At 44.8% G+C, this 21,788-nt stretch overlaps 1 protein-coding gene across 1 annotated transcript; it reads right to left on the reverse strand.

Moving 5' to 3' along the window:
* Positions 1–9,592: 9,592 nt before the first annotated feature.
* Positions 9,593–18,910, reverse strand: LOC114910679 (uncharacterized). The gene is made up of 4 exons (XM_029252635.1): positions 18,188–18,910; positions 13,176–13,218; positions 11,672–11,737; positions 9,593–11,492 (listed from the first exon to the last, which is right to left on the reverse strand). Exons 1-4 carry the CDS (start codon positions 18,290–18,292, stop codon positions 11,017–11,019), a joined length of 690 nt encoding a protein of 229 aa, XP_029108468.1. The 5' UTR covers positions 18,293–18,910; the 3' UTR covers positions 9,593–11,016.
* Positions 18,911–21,788: the final 2,878 nt, after the last annotated feature.

Raw genomic sequence — 21,788 nt, forward strand, 5'->3', positions numbered from 1 at the left:
CTTTAGTGTCAGCACCTGGCCTTCATTATCCAATTAGGGCAGGGGTGGGTCTGTGGAAGCCCTGCTCCCACCTTCTCTGGGTTGAACTGTCCAGCAGCTCACAATGTAAAGAAATAAAGTCCACAAGAGCACAAGATTTCTTTTACCTGGCATACAGACAATAAAAAGTTGTAATAAACAGAAAATAAAACAATTTTCATTTCATATGCAGATTAAGGCCTTATTTATACTGCCATAAGGGTATTCATGTTATTAAAGCTTCTCATATGATCTGAGTTAAGTTACATGTTTGTGTATACACTTGGAGACATGCACAGGTGGTTAAAGATGTGGATGAGTCAGACATGGGGTTGTCAGTCTGGACATATGAATCATCATGAGTTGGCCTGCTTCTCTCTCTCACTCTTTCTCTGATTAACTCAGGAGAAGGTTAAACAGACAGTTATCAGTGGGTTACTGACAGGTTTGGATGGTTCTTCTGCCCCGCCAGACACTGTATGTCATATATAGTAATCAAAAGTTATGACTGGTTGAGGTTGCCAGTATGATGGGACATAGAAAGTAATTCTCCCATGTTGTCTTGCGCTAAGCATAGTTAAGTTTCTGTCGGTACACACACTTTCAACAACCGCTTGTCCCAAGCAGGGTCACGGTGAGTCGGAGTCTACCCAGCAGCACAGAGCGCAGGGCCAAAGGGGGAGGGAACACACCTAGGACGGGACACCATTTCATTACAGGGCACCCCCGAGCGGGAATCGAGCCCCAGATCCCCCGCACAGCAGGCAGTGGCCAAGTCCACCGTGCCAACCCCCACCTTTCTATCAGTAGTAAAATTAAGTGGTTTTGTATAATTTTCATTCTTGTAAATAGTCCCATGAGGGTTTGTTACATGTTTACTATTTTCAAGGTTAGACACAAGGGGGGCAGCTTGTAAAGATATGTATGTTGTCAGGTAAGTTGTATTCTACGGAGGATGAGGAGTGTCATGGAAAAAGCAAATATGTGAAGTAAAAATGCAAATAAGAGAAGCAAAAAATACTACAAAAAATTTGGTTTGAAAATCCAAATGAATTAACTTTAAAAAATTACTGTTTTAGTAAATGCTTTTCTCCAATATGAAGTTCAGTTTAAGGCAGACAAAAGTGTACACGAAACATTACAATCATTTTTTTCCATCAGACCTTTTCTCCAGAGTGACTTACCCATTTTACAGAATGGGATAATTTTACTGGAGTAATTTAGATTAAGTACCTATTCAAAAGGTTCTACAGCTGGAGATAGAATTCAAACGTTCCACCTTTGGGTCTAAAGGCAGTCGCTTAAATGGCTCTGCTTCAAGCTGTCCCTATATCAAGCATGCACTGTATGTTATGAATAGCTATTTGGCTATTCATACACCAGCATAATTTTAACTTTAGTCTTTACATGTTTTGTAATTTAATTTACTGCTCACTATTCTGTATTGTTCTATTAATTGTTTGAGTGGGGGAAGCAGCTGACTTTGTGATCAGCCTCCTCTGCTTGGGCAAGGAGCATCTGTTGGATGCCACAGCTCTGGGAAAGAAGCTACTCCTCAGTCTTTTACTGTCCTGAACTGTTTGCCAGACCGCAAAGGGTCAAATAGAGTGGACGCAGGGTACAACGGATGCCCTGATATTTAATTTAAAAAAAAAAAAAAAAAAACCCCATCATAAGTAATAGAAGCAGAATTACATTGTTTATGTTGATGTGTACTAGTTAAGTAAGCAATAGTATTAAAAAAAGATTATGATTTTCATCAATTAATGTTGCACAATGTTCAGATCCCAATAATGCCAGATACAGCATCTGGCTCTGTCATGCGGAGCAGAAGACAGGACCCATGTGAAGGATCGTTCATTCAAGCCAAAGGGAGAGATTTGTTCTTTTTGTCAGGGACAGGCAAATGGTCGGTCAATTGGCAATCAGGGTGAAAGCGAAGAGCCGTGGACTAAGTGAAATCCACTCCCTGCATGGGGGTGGGAGTTGCTTAAAGCCACATCAGATGCTGTCCATCACAAAGGCTGCTAATTTGAACTAAAATTCCTCTATGTATTTTATGGTACAAACTACATTTTATAAAAGGAAATAATATACAAGCTGTCAGGCACGAGGACCAGAGACAGGGAAGCAGTGGACCCAATTGCAGATTGATTTATTCTTGTAACCAGGTTCGAGGGACAAGACACGATCAGGAACAGGCAAAGGTCTTTCTGGGCATAAACATCTCAAAGCAGGCAAGCCCAACTCAGTAGTCAAAGAGAATAAGCAAGGATCAAAACGAGGAACAATAGAACAGGCGGGATACAAAGAGCAAACCGAAAATGCAGAGACTGCAAGACCACTAGGGTGGTTCCGCATCGACGTGTGGACACGGAGCTCCTTTTATCCCGGGTCTTAATTGGTTGCAGGTGTTGCTGCTTTGCTTGTTCCTGGGGGGTGACAGTACCCCCCCGGTGGCTCCTGCTGCCCGCTGAAGCCAAGGTGGACGTCTGAGGCGCTCGGTGATCTCTGTGAAAAGAGGCAATTAAGGCTGGATCTAGGTACCTAACTGCTCTCCTCCGGACCGTACCCCTCTCAATCAACCAGATACTGTAGTCGGCCATGAGAACATCAAGGAGCTCCTGGACTCGTATGCCGGGGTCCCATCCACCTGCACCAGTGGGGGTGACTCCGATGTCCTTGGGGCCTGGAGGTGTGACTTTATATGGTTTGAGTAGGGATACATGGAACAACAGGTGGACCCGGAGAGATGGGGGCAGGCGTATGCAGTATGTGACGGGATTTATTTGGCGGACAATCCAAGAAGGACCTATAAAGCAGGGGCTGAGTTTACGGGACAGGCGGCATACTCTCAGGTTCCGGGTGGACAGCCAGACCCACTGACTGGACACCGGTGATGATCTGCCTGATATTTATACCAACGTGTCCTGCGGCATAACTGGGCTGTGACTGTCCTCCAGGTCTCCTCCCTGTTCCGGTACCATTTGTCAACTGCCGGGATCTTGGTACACTCCGGATGCCAGGGTAATAAGGGAGGCTGATACCCTGGACACATTGAAAGGTGCGAGTGCAGTAGAGGAATGCGGCAGGGAGTTATGAGAGTACTCCGCCCAAGGCAGATATCGGGCCCACTGGCGCCACTTTCGGCTACAGTATGACCTGAGGTACCGTCCAAGGTCTTGGTGCAGCCTCTCGACCTGGCCGTTCGCCTGTGTATGATACCCTGACGTAAGGCTTGCCGCAACTCCCAGTTTCTGCCAAAAGGCCTTCCAGAGCTGTGAGGTGAACCGGGGGCCTCGATCAGAGACAATATCCTCCGGAAGGCCATAAAGACGAAACATGTTGGAACAGAGCTGCTGCAGTTTCCAACACTGATGGTAGTTGCGGCAAGAGTATCAGGTGACAGGCCTTAAATCTGTCAAGGACGGCGAGTATGATGGTGTTGCCTTGTGATGAGGGCAGGTCCACCAGGAAGTCTATTGACATATGCGACCAGGGTTGAGCTGGGATGGGTAGAGGCTCCAACAGACCAGCGGGCTTCTGACTGGGGGTCTTGGCTTGGGCACACATTTCACAGGCCTCGACATACTCCTGCACATCCTCTTTCATAGACGGCCACCAATAGCGGCTGTGGAGAAGGGCAGGATCCGTCAGGTGCCTGGATGTCCTGCCGCCAGGGAGTCGTGTGCCCACTGTAGGAGAGAAGGTCAGAGCCTGACTGGGACATATTCCTTACCCTCCCGTTGATCTGGTGGTCCGGGATCCTCCTTGCGGGCTGCCTGGAGCTCCTGGTGAAGATGCTGTCGAACCGGAGCCACCACCCATTGCTCTAGCAAGATTGGGGTGGGTTCTGCTGGGCCTGGGTCCCTGCCATGCACCCGACAGTGTCGGCCTTACTGTTCTTCAAGCCTGGCCAATAGGTCACCGTGAATCAGAACCGGGTGAAAAACAAGGCCCAGCACGCCTGTTGGGGATTCAGAAGCCACACTTTCTACAAATAAATAATCCAGATTTCTATGATCAGTCAACACGAGGAATGGGTGTGCCGCCTCCTTGAGCCAGTGTCGCCATTCCTCCAAGGCTAACATTGCCAGGAGCTCTGTTACCAATATCGTAGTTCCATTCAGCTGGGGTCAGCTTTCTTGAAAAGGGGTGAAGCTTAGAAGGATTGCCCTGCATCTGGGATAGAATAGCCCCGACCCCGATCTCCGAGGCATCTATCTCCACCACAAATGGAAGCGAAGGATCGGGGTGTCGCAAAAATGGAGCCATGATGAACCTTTCTTTCAGAGTCTGGAAGGCTCTCTGCACCTCCGCAGTCCACTCCAGCCTCTTTGTCTCACCCCATAAGAGGGCTGAGAGTGAGGCAGCCACCGAGCTAAACCCCCAGTGAATGATAGAAGTTAGTAAACCCTAAGAATTTCTGCAGGGACTTGACAGATGTTGGCTGAGGCCATTCGAGAGCTGCCTGCACCTTCCGTGGGTCCATTGCCACCCTGTCCGAGCTCAGTATAAACCCAAGGAAGGCAACCTGCTTCTGATGAAATAAACAAACACTTTCCCCTTTTACATACAGACAGTTCTCCAGCAAATCGGGTCAATACTTGTCTGACCAGATGGCTATGTTGTTCCATCATGCAGAAATAGATCAGTATGTTGTCGACCTATACAGTGACCCCCAGTTCACGAGGTCTCCCAATACATAATTCCCATGAGCCGGAAACATAGGTGCATTCGCTAGACTGAATGGTATGACGAGATATTCATAAGGGCCCAGTGAGGTGCTAAAACGCAGTCTTCCACTCACCCTCCCAGATATAGATTATAACCACTGTGCAGGTCCAGTTTAGTGAACACTTGGCCCCGTGGACCTGCACCAGCAATGCGGTGATGAGTGGCAAAGGGTGTGGATGTTTAACGGTAACCACGTTGAGTCCCCGATAAGCGATACAAAGATGTAGCCCTCTGTCCTTCTTCGCCACGAAGAAGAACCCGGCGGACGGCTGAATGAATCCTGAAGCTAAGGCCTCCTTGACATAGTCTTGGAGCACCCGTTACTCAGGTAGGGATAGGGGATATATTCGGCCCCTCGGCGGAGACGCGCCCAGCAGTAAATCAATAGCGCAGTCCCACAGCCAATGTGGTGGCAGGACGGTCGCCTTACTCTTACTAAAGACCTCTGCCAGGTCCTGATATTCCCTGGGGCAACAAAAGAGTTGGACGTGTCCGGGCTCTCAATGGAAGTGGCTCGGCAGGGCAATGCTAGACACGTGGTGGCACACTGCGACCCCCAGGCTAGCAATTCCCCTTTGCGCCACAAATAAAATGGGGGTCATGTCTTGTCAGCCTCATGACCCCCCCCCCCCCCCCCCACAAAAAAAAATCACCAGCGTCTCTGGCAACCTGATCAGATAAACGCAAGGTCCTTGGTGTGGCAAGCCCTGACCCGTAATGGTACGGTCTGTTTCTCCATTACACCCATGCTCAGAGGCTAACCGTCCAGGGCCTTGCTCCGGTGGATAACCTCACATTCTCATATCGGTATACCATGGAGCTGTGCGAAGTTCATATCCATAAAACAACTCACGCCCCCCCCCCGAATCAATCAACGTGCGTGTCTGTACCTGGGAGGACCCCCACCTCACCTCTAACAGTACCGTTAGTTGGGATTCCGTGTGGAGAGCGGTACTCACCTTGGTTCCGTTTCGGGGCTGGCTGGAGGGCTCCATAGGGCAGTTGGATCAGTAATGCCCCGTTCCTCCGCAGTACAAGCACAGCTGGCCCCGGATTCACCGCATTTGTTCCTCAGGAGAGAGATGCCCCTGGCCCAACTGCATCAGTTCCAGGTCCTCTGATGGGGGCAGCCATGGGTAGGGCAGATGCTCCCAAGAGAGGTTGTCCACGATTATGACATTTTCAATGAAGCAGTTCAGGGTCAAATCCTCCCCACGGTACGCTAGTTCCGCCTGAATCAGGAGGTGCAGCCCGCAGCAGGAGGTTGCCAGGAAAGCTGTCTGGTTCTAGCAGACCTTCTCAGCCAGCATCCAGAACTCAAGGGAGTAGGTGGGCACGGTCCAGTTCCCCTGCTGGATTATCATTAAGTGGTTGGCATGCGCCATTAGCGACAATGGGTGGTCAAACACCACCTGAAATTGCTCGAGGAAGCGTGCATAAGTGGTGTTCTCTCTCATACCATACCGCCATGGCCCAGTCTAATGCTAGTCCCGTCAGCAGGGAAATTATATAAGTAACCTGATTTGTGGTACACCTGCGGCTGGCTCGCGAACACCAGCTCGCATTGAAGAATAAATCCCCGGCATTTTTCAGGCATCCCATCATACCTTTCAGGTGTGGCCAGTCAGTGGTCCGTCGCTGGCAGGACCGGGGCGATTGCTAACGACGCAGGAACGGCTACGATGGCTGGCGGAGACACCATAGACCTCAGGTTCTGGAGTGTCTCTAATATTTGCCGCAGGTTCCGTTTGTGCGATCCAAGCAGCGCACCCTGCGCAGACGCCGCCTTTCGCAGGTGTTCTGCTGGGTCCATGTCGTTTGCAGCAGATTCTTCTGTCAGGCACGAGGACCAGAAACAGGTGAGTAGTGGACCCAATTGCGGGTTGGTTTATTCTTGTAACCAGGTTTGAGGGAGAAGACATGATCAGGGTCAGGAACAGGCAAAGGTCTCTCCAGATGTAAACGTCTCAAAGCATGTAATCCAAACTCGGTAGTCAAAGAGAACAGGGAAGTGTCAAAACCAGGAACAATAAAACAGGCTGGACACGAAGCGCAACCCGAAGTCCCTGAGACTGCAAACCACTAGGGCAATTGCAAGAATCCATGTTGACACGGAGCTCCTTTATCCAGTGGTCTTAATTGGTCACAGGTGTTGCCGCTTTACTTGTTCCCAGAGGCGTGACACAAGTAAAGCCTGTATCTGTAATTTGTACAACTTTCACAAGGAGGAGGAGCTACAGCAAAATACTTCTGATGCTTCATACTAGTTGAAGTGATACATCACGTTTATACATTCAGAAGTTTAAATATTTCAGGTGTTACAAATACTAGAAAAGTGATCTCAATTGTAGGAGGTCAGTTCTTATCCCGAGAAAGAAAAATGGCTCAAAAAAAATAAATAAATAAATAAAGGCATGAGTTTACACTTTAGTTATTCAAAATGTAGGCATGAAAATGAAGGAAAAACTACCACACACACTGCAAACATTCAGATCCGCTCCGGCGGAGTACGCGCTATCCACCGCTAGACGGTGCTACAGTTCATTCTAATTCAAACCCGAGCTCGCGTTAATAGCAAAGCAAGCTTCTCATGTCTACGAGTGGAAATATGTCACAGTCCACGCTCTTAACGGAACATACAGATTTTTTTGGTTTGTTCTTCCAGTTTTGTTCTTACTGGACGGATGAGAAAATGCAGCGAAAGTTATTTAGTCATATCGGTACATCAGCTTGATGCAAATGGCAAGCGAACATAAAGCTGAGAATAAAACTAAATGAAAACAACAACGTCGTAGGGTATGAAATCCACACGTGGGGACCTTTGGGAAGTAAATGTCAATTTAAGCCTAACATTGATTTATTCATTTAGCAGACGCTTTTCTCCAAAGCGACGTACGTCTCAGCAAAAATACAACTTACATGATGATTAGTACTAAATAGAGAGACAGTTGCAGACGTGTGATTCTTGAGTAAGCCTACTTTCTTTCCACTTGATGCACCGATATTTATCGCAAGTAGGAGCATAAAACGCAGGATAAGCGAATCCTGACCTGATAACCTTCCTACAATTTTTTTGTAAGGTAGACAAACATTTACATACAATGCAGGAGTAGCAGCTACATACATTAGAACTAATATTGATACAATAACGATCTAACGGTCCAATAGAATATTGACACTGCAGTACAGAGACTTAGTTACAGTATTATTGCAATCAGTAACTGCAATAAAATTCAACTGCAATGGATCAACAATATTATTGCAGCGGACCAAAAATTACTTGCACTATTATTGCAATGGATCAGTGTTATAAAATTTGTATGCAATAATTTTATAATATTGATCCATTGTAATATATTATACTGTATAATTATTCTGTAAGCCTGTCACGCAAAACCTAGGGGTCTGAGACGGCTGGACCTAAGTGCAGCGTCGTTCGTCCGGAGACAAGAGATGAGGCGAGTTCTCGGTGTCGCCGGGGACTTAGCGAAGGGTCGGTCGAACGGCGAACACAGGACAGGAACGAGGATCCGTGGACGGGAAACGAAGCGAAGGGTCAAAAAGCGGAGGCCGTGAACGAAGAGCTAGCGATGCTTGTGACCACAGCGTTGGGGTAAAGAGCAGTTGTTCTTGACGCGATTCCGCAAAGGGCTAGGAGTTGCGGAGTGTCTAGGGTGCTGAACTGGAGTCAGGGGCTGTTGATTGAGTTGTGGGCGTAGACGTGACAAAGCCAGGCATGTCACGTGCTAGTGCCGCAGCTTCACTATTTTAATAAAGATCTTCGGTGTTTCACGTGCAATAAAATGAATCATTGAATGATACAATGAATGCCTCGGTTTTTTTTTTTTTTTTCTCAGCTGCCACATGTTTGCACATGAAGATTGTCGCATATTTTGGATGCAATACAGGAAAGTTTCGTCTTTGGATCTTAAAGTGCACGAGCACGGTGACCTTTTCGGACTGACGTCATCACGGGATGCGCTTAAAAAATCGGAAATCTGTGATGTTTCCTGTTTGAAAGTGATCACTGCGACAGGCGAACTGTAGGAAGTTGCAGCGTCTAAGGTGTTCCAAGAAACACCAATCGTGGAAAAAAAAGTTGTTTTTTTTTTTTTTTTTATACATTTTCTATTTTATCTTCTGCGAAAGAGCCTGAGTTCAGAGAAAAAGCTCTGACGTCCGTTCACTTTTCCTGCGTCACAAATCTCACTCACGTATACATATTCATCATCATGTCGTGCATAAAGTAACGCTCACAGTGAAAATCACACTACATGGACTCAGAACAATCCGCACCCTTTCATGGCCACTTTGTAAGACGGTTTCCCTTTATTAAGGAGAAGGTTTTCTGTGTTACAGTTTAATTGTGACATTCTGCAGTGATACAAACAACCTGGACACCCACTGGGACAGGAGAACACATTCAGAAGGCACACCAGTTACTGATGCAGAGATAATTATAAATATAATTTACAAAATATTCACAAAACATAGTTTTAACTTCCTGTAAACTGCTGTAGAAAAGTAGCCTTTCAACAAAATTACAAATAGACGAACATGTCATGAGCACTCTTTGGAAGAGGCCTTTTACCCCCTTTTACCCTCACACCCTACCTGAAAGTGAACCTAATATTTACACCTCCTGTCCTTCCCCAAATTAATCAAGGAATCAATGTGATTAATTTTCTGGGAGGAATCTCAGAGCTCTGCTGTGCCCCTTTTGCACCTCCCACCCCACAGGTTAAGAACCCCTGCTGTAGTGGGTGGAAAAACATGAAATAAAATGGCAAAAAGCTATTGAAACATTACATAATTAATATCAACAAAAAAACAATGTTAATTGCAAACCACATGTCACATGAGCTTTGAATACTTTTTTGTACTGCTGTGGTGAGCTATAAAAATAAAATGTAAGGTCCATAGGTGGCTACAGTGGCTTTTGGAACACACTGTATGTGACAGCTGACTTTAAAAATGTATCTCGAGCACTTATCGCGATATAAATATATAAATATACACATTTGTTACTGTGGTGAGTTCAGGCAATAAAGCTTAAAATACAAGGAAGGGCCGGAGAGGGAAGGGACCCTGTATGGGACAAGCGGTTCTGAAAGAGTGTGAGTGAGTGAGTGTGTACACACGTACAAGGAAGGGCATCACGCAATCATGGGGTAGAAGGCTTGGTTAGTCAAAAGTGCATGTGGGAAACAGAAGACAGGCACACCTGAGTGTGCACTCCTTAACTAATCTTGCCTAAAGTGAGGTGTGACGATTAAAACATTCAGAAAAGACCAGTGGAGAGTGGTGGGGGCAGTTTAGTTTTGATTCAGTTTCCAGTACTTTGTATTTTTCTCTCTGGGGTACCTCTCATGGTTACCATTACTGCAAGCAAACAGAAAAAAGTAGTTGTCACGCAGTTTCCCCACACAGGTTTTCTTCCCTCAGATGTCATTTTTTAAGATTAATTTCCAATGGTGTATCACACTCATCTGTGCTCGGGGAAAGCTGTGCATTACAGTCTGCAAAGCTTTTCTTTACACACTGGGTAATATGTCACTGCCACTTGGGACAAGCAGCCAACAACCTGCAGTGGGGCTTGAGGCTCTGTAGGAGGCACCAGTGCTCTGGACTTAGATTCACCCTCCTGCTACTACATTTCAGTTCTGCAGAACTCCAAGCAACAACCTCCTGAAGACATACATCAGAATTCAAATCCGAAACTTTGCAAGAGCCTGGCTTGCAAAGTGTTTCTTTATGACAAGATATTCTGGGACTTTTTCCAGCAATATTTTCTTAAAAGAGAAGCAGGAAGGTTCCACCACTATTAATATTTTATCTCACAAGTGTGTAGCTGTGGTTTTCCTGGACTTGAGTCCTGCAGGCTTAACACAAGAGGTTAGTAGCCAAGCTGAAAAATTACAGAGAAAGGTGACAAATGATCAGCGTGATGACACACTGCCCAATGAACTACATAAAGGACCATTTAAGAGGAAAGAGACACGGCAGCCCTAGAGGGTCAGAACCGATAACCCTTGCTTTAGCTGTGGTCAGTCAGGTTAGCGGCAAACACCAGAGGCTTTCAACAGGATGCGGTGTTGACCGCTCCTGGCCACCATTCTCACAGCAGTAGGTCTGGCTCCAGCTTGTTTGGTTCACATATTTGAAGAGAAGCAGGAAACAACACAGAAGTGTCAGTCCTCATGTCTCCATCCCATCACCTCCCTCCTCATCATCTCCCTTCCTTTGCCTCCCTCCTTACTCCTACATTCCATCACCTCCCTCCACAGCTGGCACCCCCTTCACTGCATTGCTTCCCATGCCTTCCTTCAGATCTGAGACCTTGACAAGGGTCAGGAAGCTGGGAGAGGGTCTCAGCTCATAGTCTATCAGCTTTAGGGGGCTGGCCCACACAGTGATGCTGTCCCCCTTTGTGACCTTCAGCAGCACGGGCTGGCTCAAGACGGCATCCACTTCATCTTCCTTGTTGGCTGACTGGGCGCAGTGCGTCTGGTAGACCGCCGCCACCTCATCCTCACCCTCCAGATACTTGAATTTCACCTTAAGAACCAGTGGCGTGGTCTTTGTAATTGGAACCTTGAAGGTAGTCTGCACAAAGATCAGGTAGAAGCCCTCCTCTTCTAAAAAAATCTGTGTCTTGCTCGCGTCTAGGTGAACGTTCATTTGAAGCTGCTCCTCCCATTTAATGGGCCCCATCTTATCCTCTCCAGAGTCACTAGCTATGAAAAGAAGAGAGGACAGAAGGATAACTAAGCTTGGAGGGCTGACAAAAAATTTGTTAAAACCATACTAACCTGCACAGAGCTGGTCGCATAAACACTGGCAAACATTGTAGACGATCCTGGCTCAACATCCCCCTTAAGACACAGATGGAGAGCACAGGTTAAAGGTTTCATACCTGCAAGGAACACAAAGGCTTTGGATGCTCTGGAGTCGGTTTTGAAAAAGTCTGCCATGGTGGAGGCTGCAAAGAAAATGCCAGAATGTTAGGTGGGCCTAGCCAAGAAGCAAAAACATCATCAATCTAAAGTATGGTAAGTGCCAAGTCGAAGCTGACGCATAGTAACCACTTGCGCGGTTTTCAAGGCAAGTCAAGGGAGGAACAGAGGTGGGTTGCTAGGTCCTTCCTCTGCATGGCAAGGGAGGCAAACACAGGGCCACTGCACCCCAAGGAGGGCTTGAACCCTAGACCTGCCACACAACAAGGCACTGCGCCACCACACCCCCACATCAAACTAAAGACTTTTGTTTAATAACCAGACAAAACCCAAATGGGACCATTTAAAATTAAACAGAACTAAAAGGAATTTTGACATTTCTTTTTATTTATATGTGCCTCGGTACCCCTGAACAGAGCTTTCAAACATTAAAAGTGAAGCACCTCAAGGTTTGACGTGCTTTGTTGATATGTGGGAACAAAGATTAGTAACAAAGGTAAAACAAAGTTCTTCCATCACGTCAGGCCTGATTCTACCTTTTTCAGCCGATATAATGAAAACAAATAGATGTGCGTCAGCACACGCGTGTGCTTGTGTGTGTATGTGTGTGAAAATGCGCCCTTGCAGAGGAAGCGCTAAGGACACCTGCGAAGATGCACACTCACGCCTGTTAGTGACAGCATTACGGGAAAGAATGCGACACGTTGCTTCCGGCTCTCAACCTCAAGCCTCAAGAACTGTTTGAAGAAGAAGAAAAAACCGTACCACATGTACTAATGTAAATCAGCCCCTCTCCACTAACACCCCCAACCCAACCCTCTCCTTATCCATGAATTCTTTTCCCTCCGGTTAGCACACACACTGAAGGGGTCCAGACCCAACATGACTCAGCAGAGTAAGTGAGTAAGAGAGGCGATTGCTTTGTGGTCAGTGGGTTTATCCTCTGCGATGGCCACACATGAAACTATACCTTATTTCTTTTTAACCCCTTTTGTTTACTGCCCTACCTGCCCTGCTCTCCATGATGTGTGGAACAGTGCCCTTGTATCTGATTCGTACATTGGGCTCTCCTTATGAGGCTCTGAGCACAATATACGCAGTGCCAGGCTTATGAGGTAACCCCTCCTCCCCTCTCTGCAGTAAAGTGAACTTCCTGCTCTACAGCTACACATCGAGAAAGGTTCTCATGAGTGTCTTTCGCAATGTGATTCCTGGGCATTTCATCGTAGCTGCATCCAAGAATTCACCGCCTACAGAGCTGAACTCTGACTCGGAGCACACATTAATCCCTTATGGAGCTGAAGCAGAATTAAAGCTACCTATTTAGGAGGTAACAAACCCAAACCATTCATTATGATGATGCTCATGTATACAACTGCTGTAAAAAAAATTGCTATTTTTTATTATTATTATTATTATTATTACTACTACTACTACAACAACAATAATTATTATTATAATTACCATTGAGCGGTACGGTCCTTGCTGTTCTTCCTGGTTCAAATTCCTGTAAAAGAAAACAGAGGTTTAAAGAGGATATATGACTATGTCTCATGCCCCCTACACACCCACCTAATGCCCTGCCCACTCTAGATTTGGCTTTTTTCACAGTCAAAATGATGGATGTCTTCAAGCTGCTCTGCTTAAGAGCACTTTCCTCGTACCACACCTTCACTCTCTGAATCACTTTCTCATCTGACTCAGCACTGCTACCCCACTTCAAACTAGGAGAGTGAGGCTGTCTGTACTTCAAGCCGAAAAAAGAGCAAAACAACAGCGATTTATGGGAAACAAACACTGGCCCGTCAGTTCATCCATAGTCATTACTGCTTTGCCAAGGAAAGCTCACGATGAACCAGAGTTTATTCCAGAAACTCAGGGTGTGAAGCACAACAGTGGGACAACAGTCCATCAAAGATTATTCACATGCGCGCACGCACACAGAGTGGGCAATTCAGAACCACCCATCAACCTGAAACACATGTCTTCAGACTACAGGAGGACACCCAAGCAAACAAGGGAAGAATATGCAAACTGCACCCAGAATGAGCTGGATTCAAATCAAAATCCAAACCTACTGCCCAGGAGCTGTGAGGCACCAGTAATTCCGGCTGCCCCACCACAGGAAAACGTGGGAAATGTGGTGTGAACTGGCTCTGCATTGCAACCAATGGAAAAAATACACACACACACTTTCAGAACCGCTCGTCCCAGACGGGGTCGCGGGGAACCAGAGCCTACCCGGTAACACAGGGCATAAGGCCAGAGGGGGAGGGGACACACCTAGGACAGGACACCAGTCCGTCGCAAGGCACCCCAAGCAGGACTCGAACCCCAGACCCACTGGAGAGCAGGACTGCGGTCCAACCCACTGCACCACCGCACCCCCCGGAAAAAATATATATATTTATATATCTAACATGAACAGATCTTTTTTAAAAAGACCAAAATTACATATTATATATTTTTATAGTGGTCTTTCTGTACAATTATGACAAAAAACAACAGTAATTTATGGTATTGTCTGGTCATCTGTGTTTCCCAACCCTAGGCATGGAATCACAGTGATACAACCACTTCTACTCCAGTGCAACTCGTCATAACTAAGCCGATGGATGCCAGGAGAGAGTATGACTAGACACATACTGGAGATGCATTTGCTAATACAAGTCCTGGGAGGAGTCCAGCTGTAGTATCTTAATATTGTTTATTTGTTATTAGCAATTAGCCAATGTGCTCCAGGACGAGAACGTGGATGTGAGCATTGACAGGTGCTCTCAGTTATCCTGCCTCCAATGAAGAAGGTAAGTTATATATGGAACCAGAATCAGCATGGTTTTTAGCTGTAGACCCTTGTTTTAGGCATAAAAAAGCTATGCCATTTGCTTGCTTTAGAGAGAAAAGGGTGACAACGAAACTTGAAAAAGACTGAACTGTCATGACACTCATGCCATGTGTTATTTTGTTTGTAATACCTGTCAATGACCAATGGCTCCTAAAGGAGGGGGATGCTGGTTAGCATCCTGTCCAACGCAAATTGCAGGAACTCGACTTTTATTCACTAAGCTAATGCTTTTCTCCAAAGTGACTTATACTGTTCAATTACTTACTGAAATGTACTATTTATACAGCTGGGTAATCTTTACAGGAGAAATTTATGGCTACGTACCTTGCTCAAAGGTATTAGAGGTGGGATTCAAACCTAATTGCTACAGTACTGGTTACCCTCTCTGGAGCCACAGAGTTGGTCTACAAGCTACCTAGTTCTTCAGTGTGTGGTAAAACCACACTCTGTCATGTCTCATTTATATTGTTTTGGCAGTCTAACTTAAAAAGTAAAATACAGAGGCCTAGAAACATGGCATGCAGGGCCAAAGTCAACCACATTTGGTATGAAATGTGCAGAGGTCTACGCTTTCCTGCATGTTTCAAAAACACCTTCACGTGGTGAATATTTAATATTTCCCCTCATCCATCATGCAAAGTTGGGGGGTGGAGACTATTTCTGCTACAGTTGCATTTTTCAAGACTTTGTGGCACTTCAGGGTCAAAGTGCTTCACTTCATTCATTCTGGGAAGCCACTATAAGACTCAACTTTGCTGCATACTGAAACAGACTAAACTTTACATTTATACTTTTTCTTTTTGCAGATGTTTTTCTCCAAAGTAACACAACTTTGAGTAAACAAAAGTGCATCAAAAACAGATGAAGAGTTTTAGATACAGACACAGGATTATCAAAACACAGCTTCTCTGCCAGATGAAACACTTTTTATCAGCTCACTTTACACAAGTAATAACACCTGTTATTCTACTTGATACGATTAAAATACACCCACAAAAAGGATAAAATTAGAAAGGATGAACAAATAGCCTTGAGAATTACCAATAAACTGTTTCTGGTGTTTCAAACCTTTTGGATTGTGCCCCAGACTTTGGCCTTTACACAACATTTCATTTACATTCAACACTGGGCAAGATGACAGGTGTAACACCAGCTGATCCCAATTCACAGAAATAACCTCACAAAAATATATGATGACCGGTTATACTGACAAGTACTGTATGTGCTGATGAAACGACAAATGCTATGCATGTTCTTAATGTATTCAATTAATTAATATTGCACAGATCCCTTTTTGCATAGTCATGTACACTGTGAAATGCCACTGGATACATTAGTATTCAGTTATTACTTGTTCCATGTTCAGTAATAGTCTTGTTTAGCTTTAAGTGCTGAGCACACCCCATGCTATTATTATCATTATTATTACTACTCTTGTTGTTTCTTGTTATTGCTTTGCTTTCTTTTTCTTCCTTTTATTACCTTATTACTGTAATTTACCCATTTCTAATAAGCAATTCAGTTTACATACTGTGCACAAGAATGAAATATTTCACCTCGTTACTGACTGCTATTTCACAAACACCACACAACACAAATGTCAAAATGTGGGTGTTTGGGTATTGTCTGTTTTCATAATACTGACTCCTTAATCACTTCCTTGGTTTGACAGATCATGCATATTCGACAGAATGTCACAATGTAAAACAAAGGGACCAGAGTTGCATTTGGTTGAAAGTGAAAGGTTTTTACATGCGAGACGGACAGAAATGTGTCAATGTCAGAATCGGGTGTTAGAGTAACTGTATGCAATGTCAAAATTTTGACAGAGTTTCACTGACAATATGGTTGAAAGCGAAAGGCCTTTAGACATGAAAGTGGAAGTTATGCTGCAATGCCCATTTTTATCCATTTAGACTGTTCTTTCCATGGATCAGACATGTCATTGACAGCCTTTAGAGGTTTTTAAATTTCACGACAACTTAACCATTCTAATAATTAATATTAATAACGTTAATTCTAGTAAATCTAGCTAGCTTTGCAGTGATAAGGCACAGATCTTCTGCTAACCACATAAAGGAATACAATGCATTGGCTGACATTAAAGCCCACTTGCCTGCTATTATGTTGTGTGTTACTGTTGCTGGGTTTTCTTAGGGGACAAATGTGGGTTTCTTGTCACACTTCGTACTCTGTGTTTGTCAGGAGCAGCATTTCTTGAAAAACTCATTTCTACACTGATTGAAACTTTACGGTCCTGCCTAGAAACCAGAATTGGTTTTATTGCTGCAGCGAAAAATTTTCTGAAAAAACTATTATCGATGAAAGGCATACCGAAAATGTTCGAAAACCAAACCCGCACAATCACAATTTCTCATTCTGCATCGTGCTGCTATCAGTTGTGCACTTGTACTTTGACCTTTTACAACAGCGGTTCTCTTCCCTATGTACACAGTTTTTTGTTCTTCTTGAGCAGTTAATTATTCTGATTATGCTGTTCCATTAAACAGTTCATGCTAAAACAGGATGCTGATGAATGACTTCTTGCAACTTCGAAGTGTCACTATAAAAAAACATTACAAATTGTTCAAACACCATTTGTAGAGCTTAATAAAATAAATTCAATTCATTTTTATAGAGCGCTCTTCTCATGCACTGACACAGCACTTTAACACAGGCATAAGGCAAGAAAAACAGATACAAACAAGGAAGACAGTCGACTAATGGCTACCATAATAAAGTACTTTTATAGAGCTATAAATATGCCTGCTGGCCACTGGGGAAAGGAACAAAAACCACTGAACTTTAATACTAAAGACTTTTTCTGCCTGAACTAAGTAACTGAGCAAACACACATGATGAGCAAAGCCACGATGGCACGCTGCAATCACCAAGTAACTGACATACAGAAACTATATATTTTTTTGCATTTTACTTATTTTTAATTTATTTACTTTTATTTAATTAATTTTTTTTTACTTTTAACAGAATATATTACATCATCCATCCATCCATTTCCTTACCCAAGAGGTACACAAGGACAAGATCTGGCACTCATTGATTGCAATTTAGTATTAGTGCCCTGGCACATCCAACATTTGCCTTCTGCCAAGAACGTCAACATTTTTACGACATTAGTCATAGATGTAAGTCTGTAAAAGTGGGGGGAAAAAAAAAAAAACCAGACAACTGATTTTTGTACCACTTTTTTTCCCTTTCACCACGTTGTCAAAATAATATTGTTACCACAAAAAATAAAAGAAAAAGGGGAACAATAAAATCCCTGCAGGTCTGAACTCGCTTTTCTCTGTTTCCTCAGCCTAAGTTATATCATCAGTAATTTAAATCATGCAGTGAGTTTAAACTTTAAAAGATCAAAATCTGGACATGACACCAGGCCAGCCACACAGCAGGCCAGGGTGACGATATTCAGTTTTAATATTTTACAACGCGCGCGTATATATTTTTTGACGTTACAATTCGACTTCCATGAGATTTTTTCGAAAAGCAAGGCAAGGCTAGACTACTTTTCCCCAGCGTTTTTTTTTCTGCCAAGTTCGGGAGTGAGTGTGTTGTAAAAAACCGTGTGTAACGCACGAACCGGAACCCCCCGAGCGCCGGGCTCACCTACCTTTCCCCAAAAGGCCACCGCTATACATGTCACGACAGCGACGACTCCCAAAGCCATCGCGCCCAGGGCCACTAGGACCCGATTCCCCGCCACCTGGTGCACCATCGCTGGCCGTTGAGCCGCCGCTCTGCCGCTGCTGGGTTGCGCGCGCGCGCGGGAAGAGCAGAGGCACGCGCCGCACTCGCTTATTCGCTCTCTCGCTTTCTTACTGTCTCTCGCGCTCTCTTCGCTCCGAGTGGCCGGAGGATCTCACACGCGCTTAGCTATAAGCGGCTCACGCTCCCACACAGCCTCGCGCCGTGTCCGCGTACATGCACCCAATTCTCGTCATTTCTCTCGCGCTATCCGTCTGCAGTGCCGCTTGGTCCCGGAAGGATTTTTTTCTCCCTTCCCATTCATGAATTTGTCGTCATAGTTTTGCGAATCGACGGCATGGCATGTGACTGCGCGTGACTCTGCGTGTGGAGGTGTATAGGAAGCTTGGCAAGCAGGGGATGGAGAGGGTGATTGTGGTGATGTGAAGACGTGACCGCGAGGACACATGAGTCTCTTTTTATCTCCCCTGCGGCCGCTTCTTTGCTGAGCGACTCCCGCCCTCGGCATCGGGGACGCGCTGCGCTCATGCCCGCGATAGTACCTGTCCTGCGCAGAAGACTGCGCTTAGTACCAGCCAGCGTGTGTGCGCGAGTTGGACAAGCCGTTCGTCTGCGTACTGTGGTGGAGGACCCAATGTGGGCCGTTTTGGTGGAGCCTCCTGGATTTAAGATGATTAAGTATCTTATACTTAAGTATAGTTCAGATGGGTTTTCACGGTATATGTTCATCCGGCATTTTTATTTTTGATGTAGTTGACTTACGCTTATGTTTGTGCAAAAGCAAACCACCTTACAAGTACAGAGGATAACAATCAGGTGACAACTCAGGATGGAAATCTATGTTGCAATGTCACAAAGTCAGCCTGGGGCTGGAGTAGACAAGACACAATTGTCTTAGGTGAACGTTATAAACAAGACAACATGTAGATACAGATAAAGTCAGAAGCTACAGAGGTCAGTGGCTGAAAGCAGAGGAAAGGTGTACCAGTCCGTAAAATGAAGAGCGCCGCATAAAACTGGTCTGTATTGTAATGTGATAGGAAGCCATTACACCACACACATCACCCAAAATCTCTTGTCCCATACAGGGTTGTGGGGAGCCAGCGCCTAACCCGGCAACACAGGGTGTAAGGCTGGAGGGGAAGGGGACACACCCAGGATGGGACGCCAGTCCGTCACAAGGCAGGAAGCCATTACTGAACAAGAAATATAAAAAGAGCATCTGCAATTTGCCAGGAAGCATGTGAATGTCCCACCTAAGATGTGGGAAAATGTTTTGTGGTCAGATAAGACTAAGATAGTGCTTTTTGGCCAAAATTCAAAGAGCTATATGTGGTTCAAGTATAAAGTAAAAACATATGAAGAAAATACAGTAAACAGTATACAAACAGCACAATTTTTTTTTACAGAAATGTGTATGGGTATATACAGTCATCCCTGAGATTTAAGCATTCAATTTACAAGAACTCAAGGCTGTGAATGATTTCATTTAGTAACCCTACTTTAATTTACAAAACATTTCTCCATGCTTACAAAGACCGAATTTAGATTATGTGTGGCTCTCAGAAACTAAGTGGTGCAAAACCAGTCACCATGTGCTGCATCAAATTATGAACTTCCATCACCCCTAGTTTCGTAGTTTCCCATACTATATTCTCCATAATCATAGACCATGTTTGGACGGTCCAAACTTGTTCACTGAGTATGAATTTATTTTTGTTGTTTTTATTGACTCTGTCTTTTCCATTAGTTTTTTTCATGAAAGATTCAATTAGTACATAAACACACACACACACATTTTCTGAACCGCTTGTCCCATACAGAGTCGCAGGGGAACCAGAGCCTACCCGGCAACACAGGGCATAAGGGGACACACCCAGGACGGGACGCCAGTCCGCCGCAAGGCACCCCAAGCAGGATTCGAACCCCAGACCCACCAGAGAGCAGGACCCGGCCCCACCGCGCCACTGCGCCACCGCTAGTACATAAACAGTGAGTTTCATATGTAGTCTATGTCTGTTTGTCTGCGAGGATTTGTTAAGCATATGCTACTGAACATCTACAAAAGAGCTGAACTAGTGCAGGCAATAATCATACACCATTTTAGAATAATTACTTAAAGGAAACTGACTTGTGTTGCATTAGGATAACGACTATTAACTACTGAACTAGCTGTGTCCATTTTAATTGGATTTGCTGATATCTTAGTTTATATCAGCATAAATTTTGGAGCCCGGGAATACAAAAAATCTCAACCATTAAAATGAATCGTCTTAACTACAGTTCCTTATTGTCCTGCACTGTACACCCTGTGTGTTTTTGGGGTTAAATTATAAAGATACCTACAAATCTTGGACAAGGAGAAAAATTTGAATTTATAAATTAAATGACATTTTTATGTAATTATTTATGATAAGACAATTGTGAACCTTTTATACACATAAAACACAAATTTATATTTTAAAGACTGAAGTTTGCTTACGTTCGGAACTAAGACATTCATTGAACATACACAGAATAGGATGTTATATTCCGCTTGCTTATATCAACAGCTGTGCACAAGGCCCAGGTCCATCGACCTCACCACCTTGCACATGAAGCCCCAGAGAAACTTCTGACAATGTCAACATTCATCTCCAAGTCTGAGGAAAAAGTGGCTTAATATCCTTCCAAACCACCATATTGATTCACAGGGTATTCAACATGGATATTTCATTGAGGTTATCAAGTAGGCACCTACATTTGTTAGTGTTTTGTAGAGTTAGGCCCACAACATTTCAGGAAGGCTCAACAGTGAAGTCTGTTCTAGACCCACCCCCCTCTACATACATCAGATACCCTCCACCCACAACAGATGTACCAATTGTATAAACTCAAACTATCCCGACCAACACCACACCTCAACACCTACTACTAAAAAGCTGCCCCCCACTGCAAGCCACCCACCACCAAGTTTAAAAAAACATTACAAATTACCCTCCAACCTGCAACCCCAACTACTCTGTGTCACACCCCCACGAACAAGCTGAGTGACCGCACCTGCAGCTTGTTGACATGATCAGGTATAACGGGAGCCCCATAACTACACAGGGGTGTGGATTCTTGCAAATGTCTCTCTTGGTGGATTTGCAGTTTCAGTGTTTATGCCTTGCCCTTATCCCTGCTTTGTTCTCTGACTCTCCTGGCTCCTGAGATTAGCTTTACCCTCATATCAATGTCTGTGCCTCGAAAGACCTTTGCCTGTCCCTGACCATCACTTTTGTCTGACCCAGCGAACTCCAGCTAAAATAAAGCCGACCCACACTTGGGTCCATTCCCTTACCTCCTGTCTCCAGTCTTCCTGCCTGATACCCTGCTCTCTTCTCATCCATACCTGCTGGCTAGCCTTCTCAGCAGCTTCATACAGCCTGGGAGAGTCACCTGTGCGCACGTATTGCATTAAAGGCTTCTGTAACTGAGAGAAAAAGTTGATGTTGTTCTTTCCAACCACACCATCCTTAGCTAGC

Source organism: Scleropages formosus, chromosome 6, assembly GCF_900964775.1.
Source record: "Scleropages formosus chromosome 6, fSclFor1.1, whole genome shotgun sequence".
Classification (NCBI taxonomy): domain Eukaryota; kingdom Metazoa; phylum Chordata; class Actinopteri; order Osteoglossiformes; family Osteoglossidae; genus Scleropages; species Scleropages formosus.

Bases quoted from the DNA above. Each gene is read 5' to 3' on its own strand.
- LOC114910679 (XM_029252635.1), bottom strand. From the start codon at position 18,292: ATGGTGCACCAGGTGGCGGGGAATCGGGTCCTAGTGGCCCTGGGCGCG. The intron at 11,738-13,175 runs GTAATTATAATA...TTTTCTTTGCAG, and splicing joins AAGGACCGTACCGCTCAATG to CCTCCACCATGGCAGACTTT. The intron at 11,493-11,671 runs GTATGAAACCTT...TTCTTTTCATAG, and splicing joins AGCCTTTGTGTTCCTTGCAG to CTAGTGACTCTGGAGAGGAT.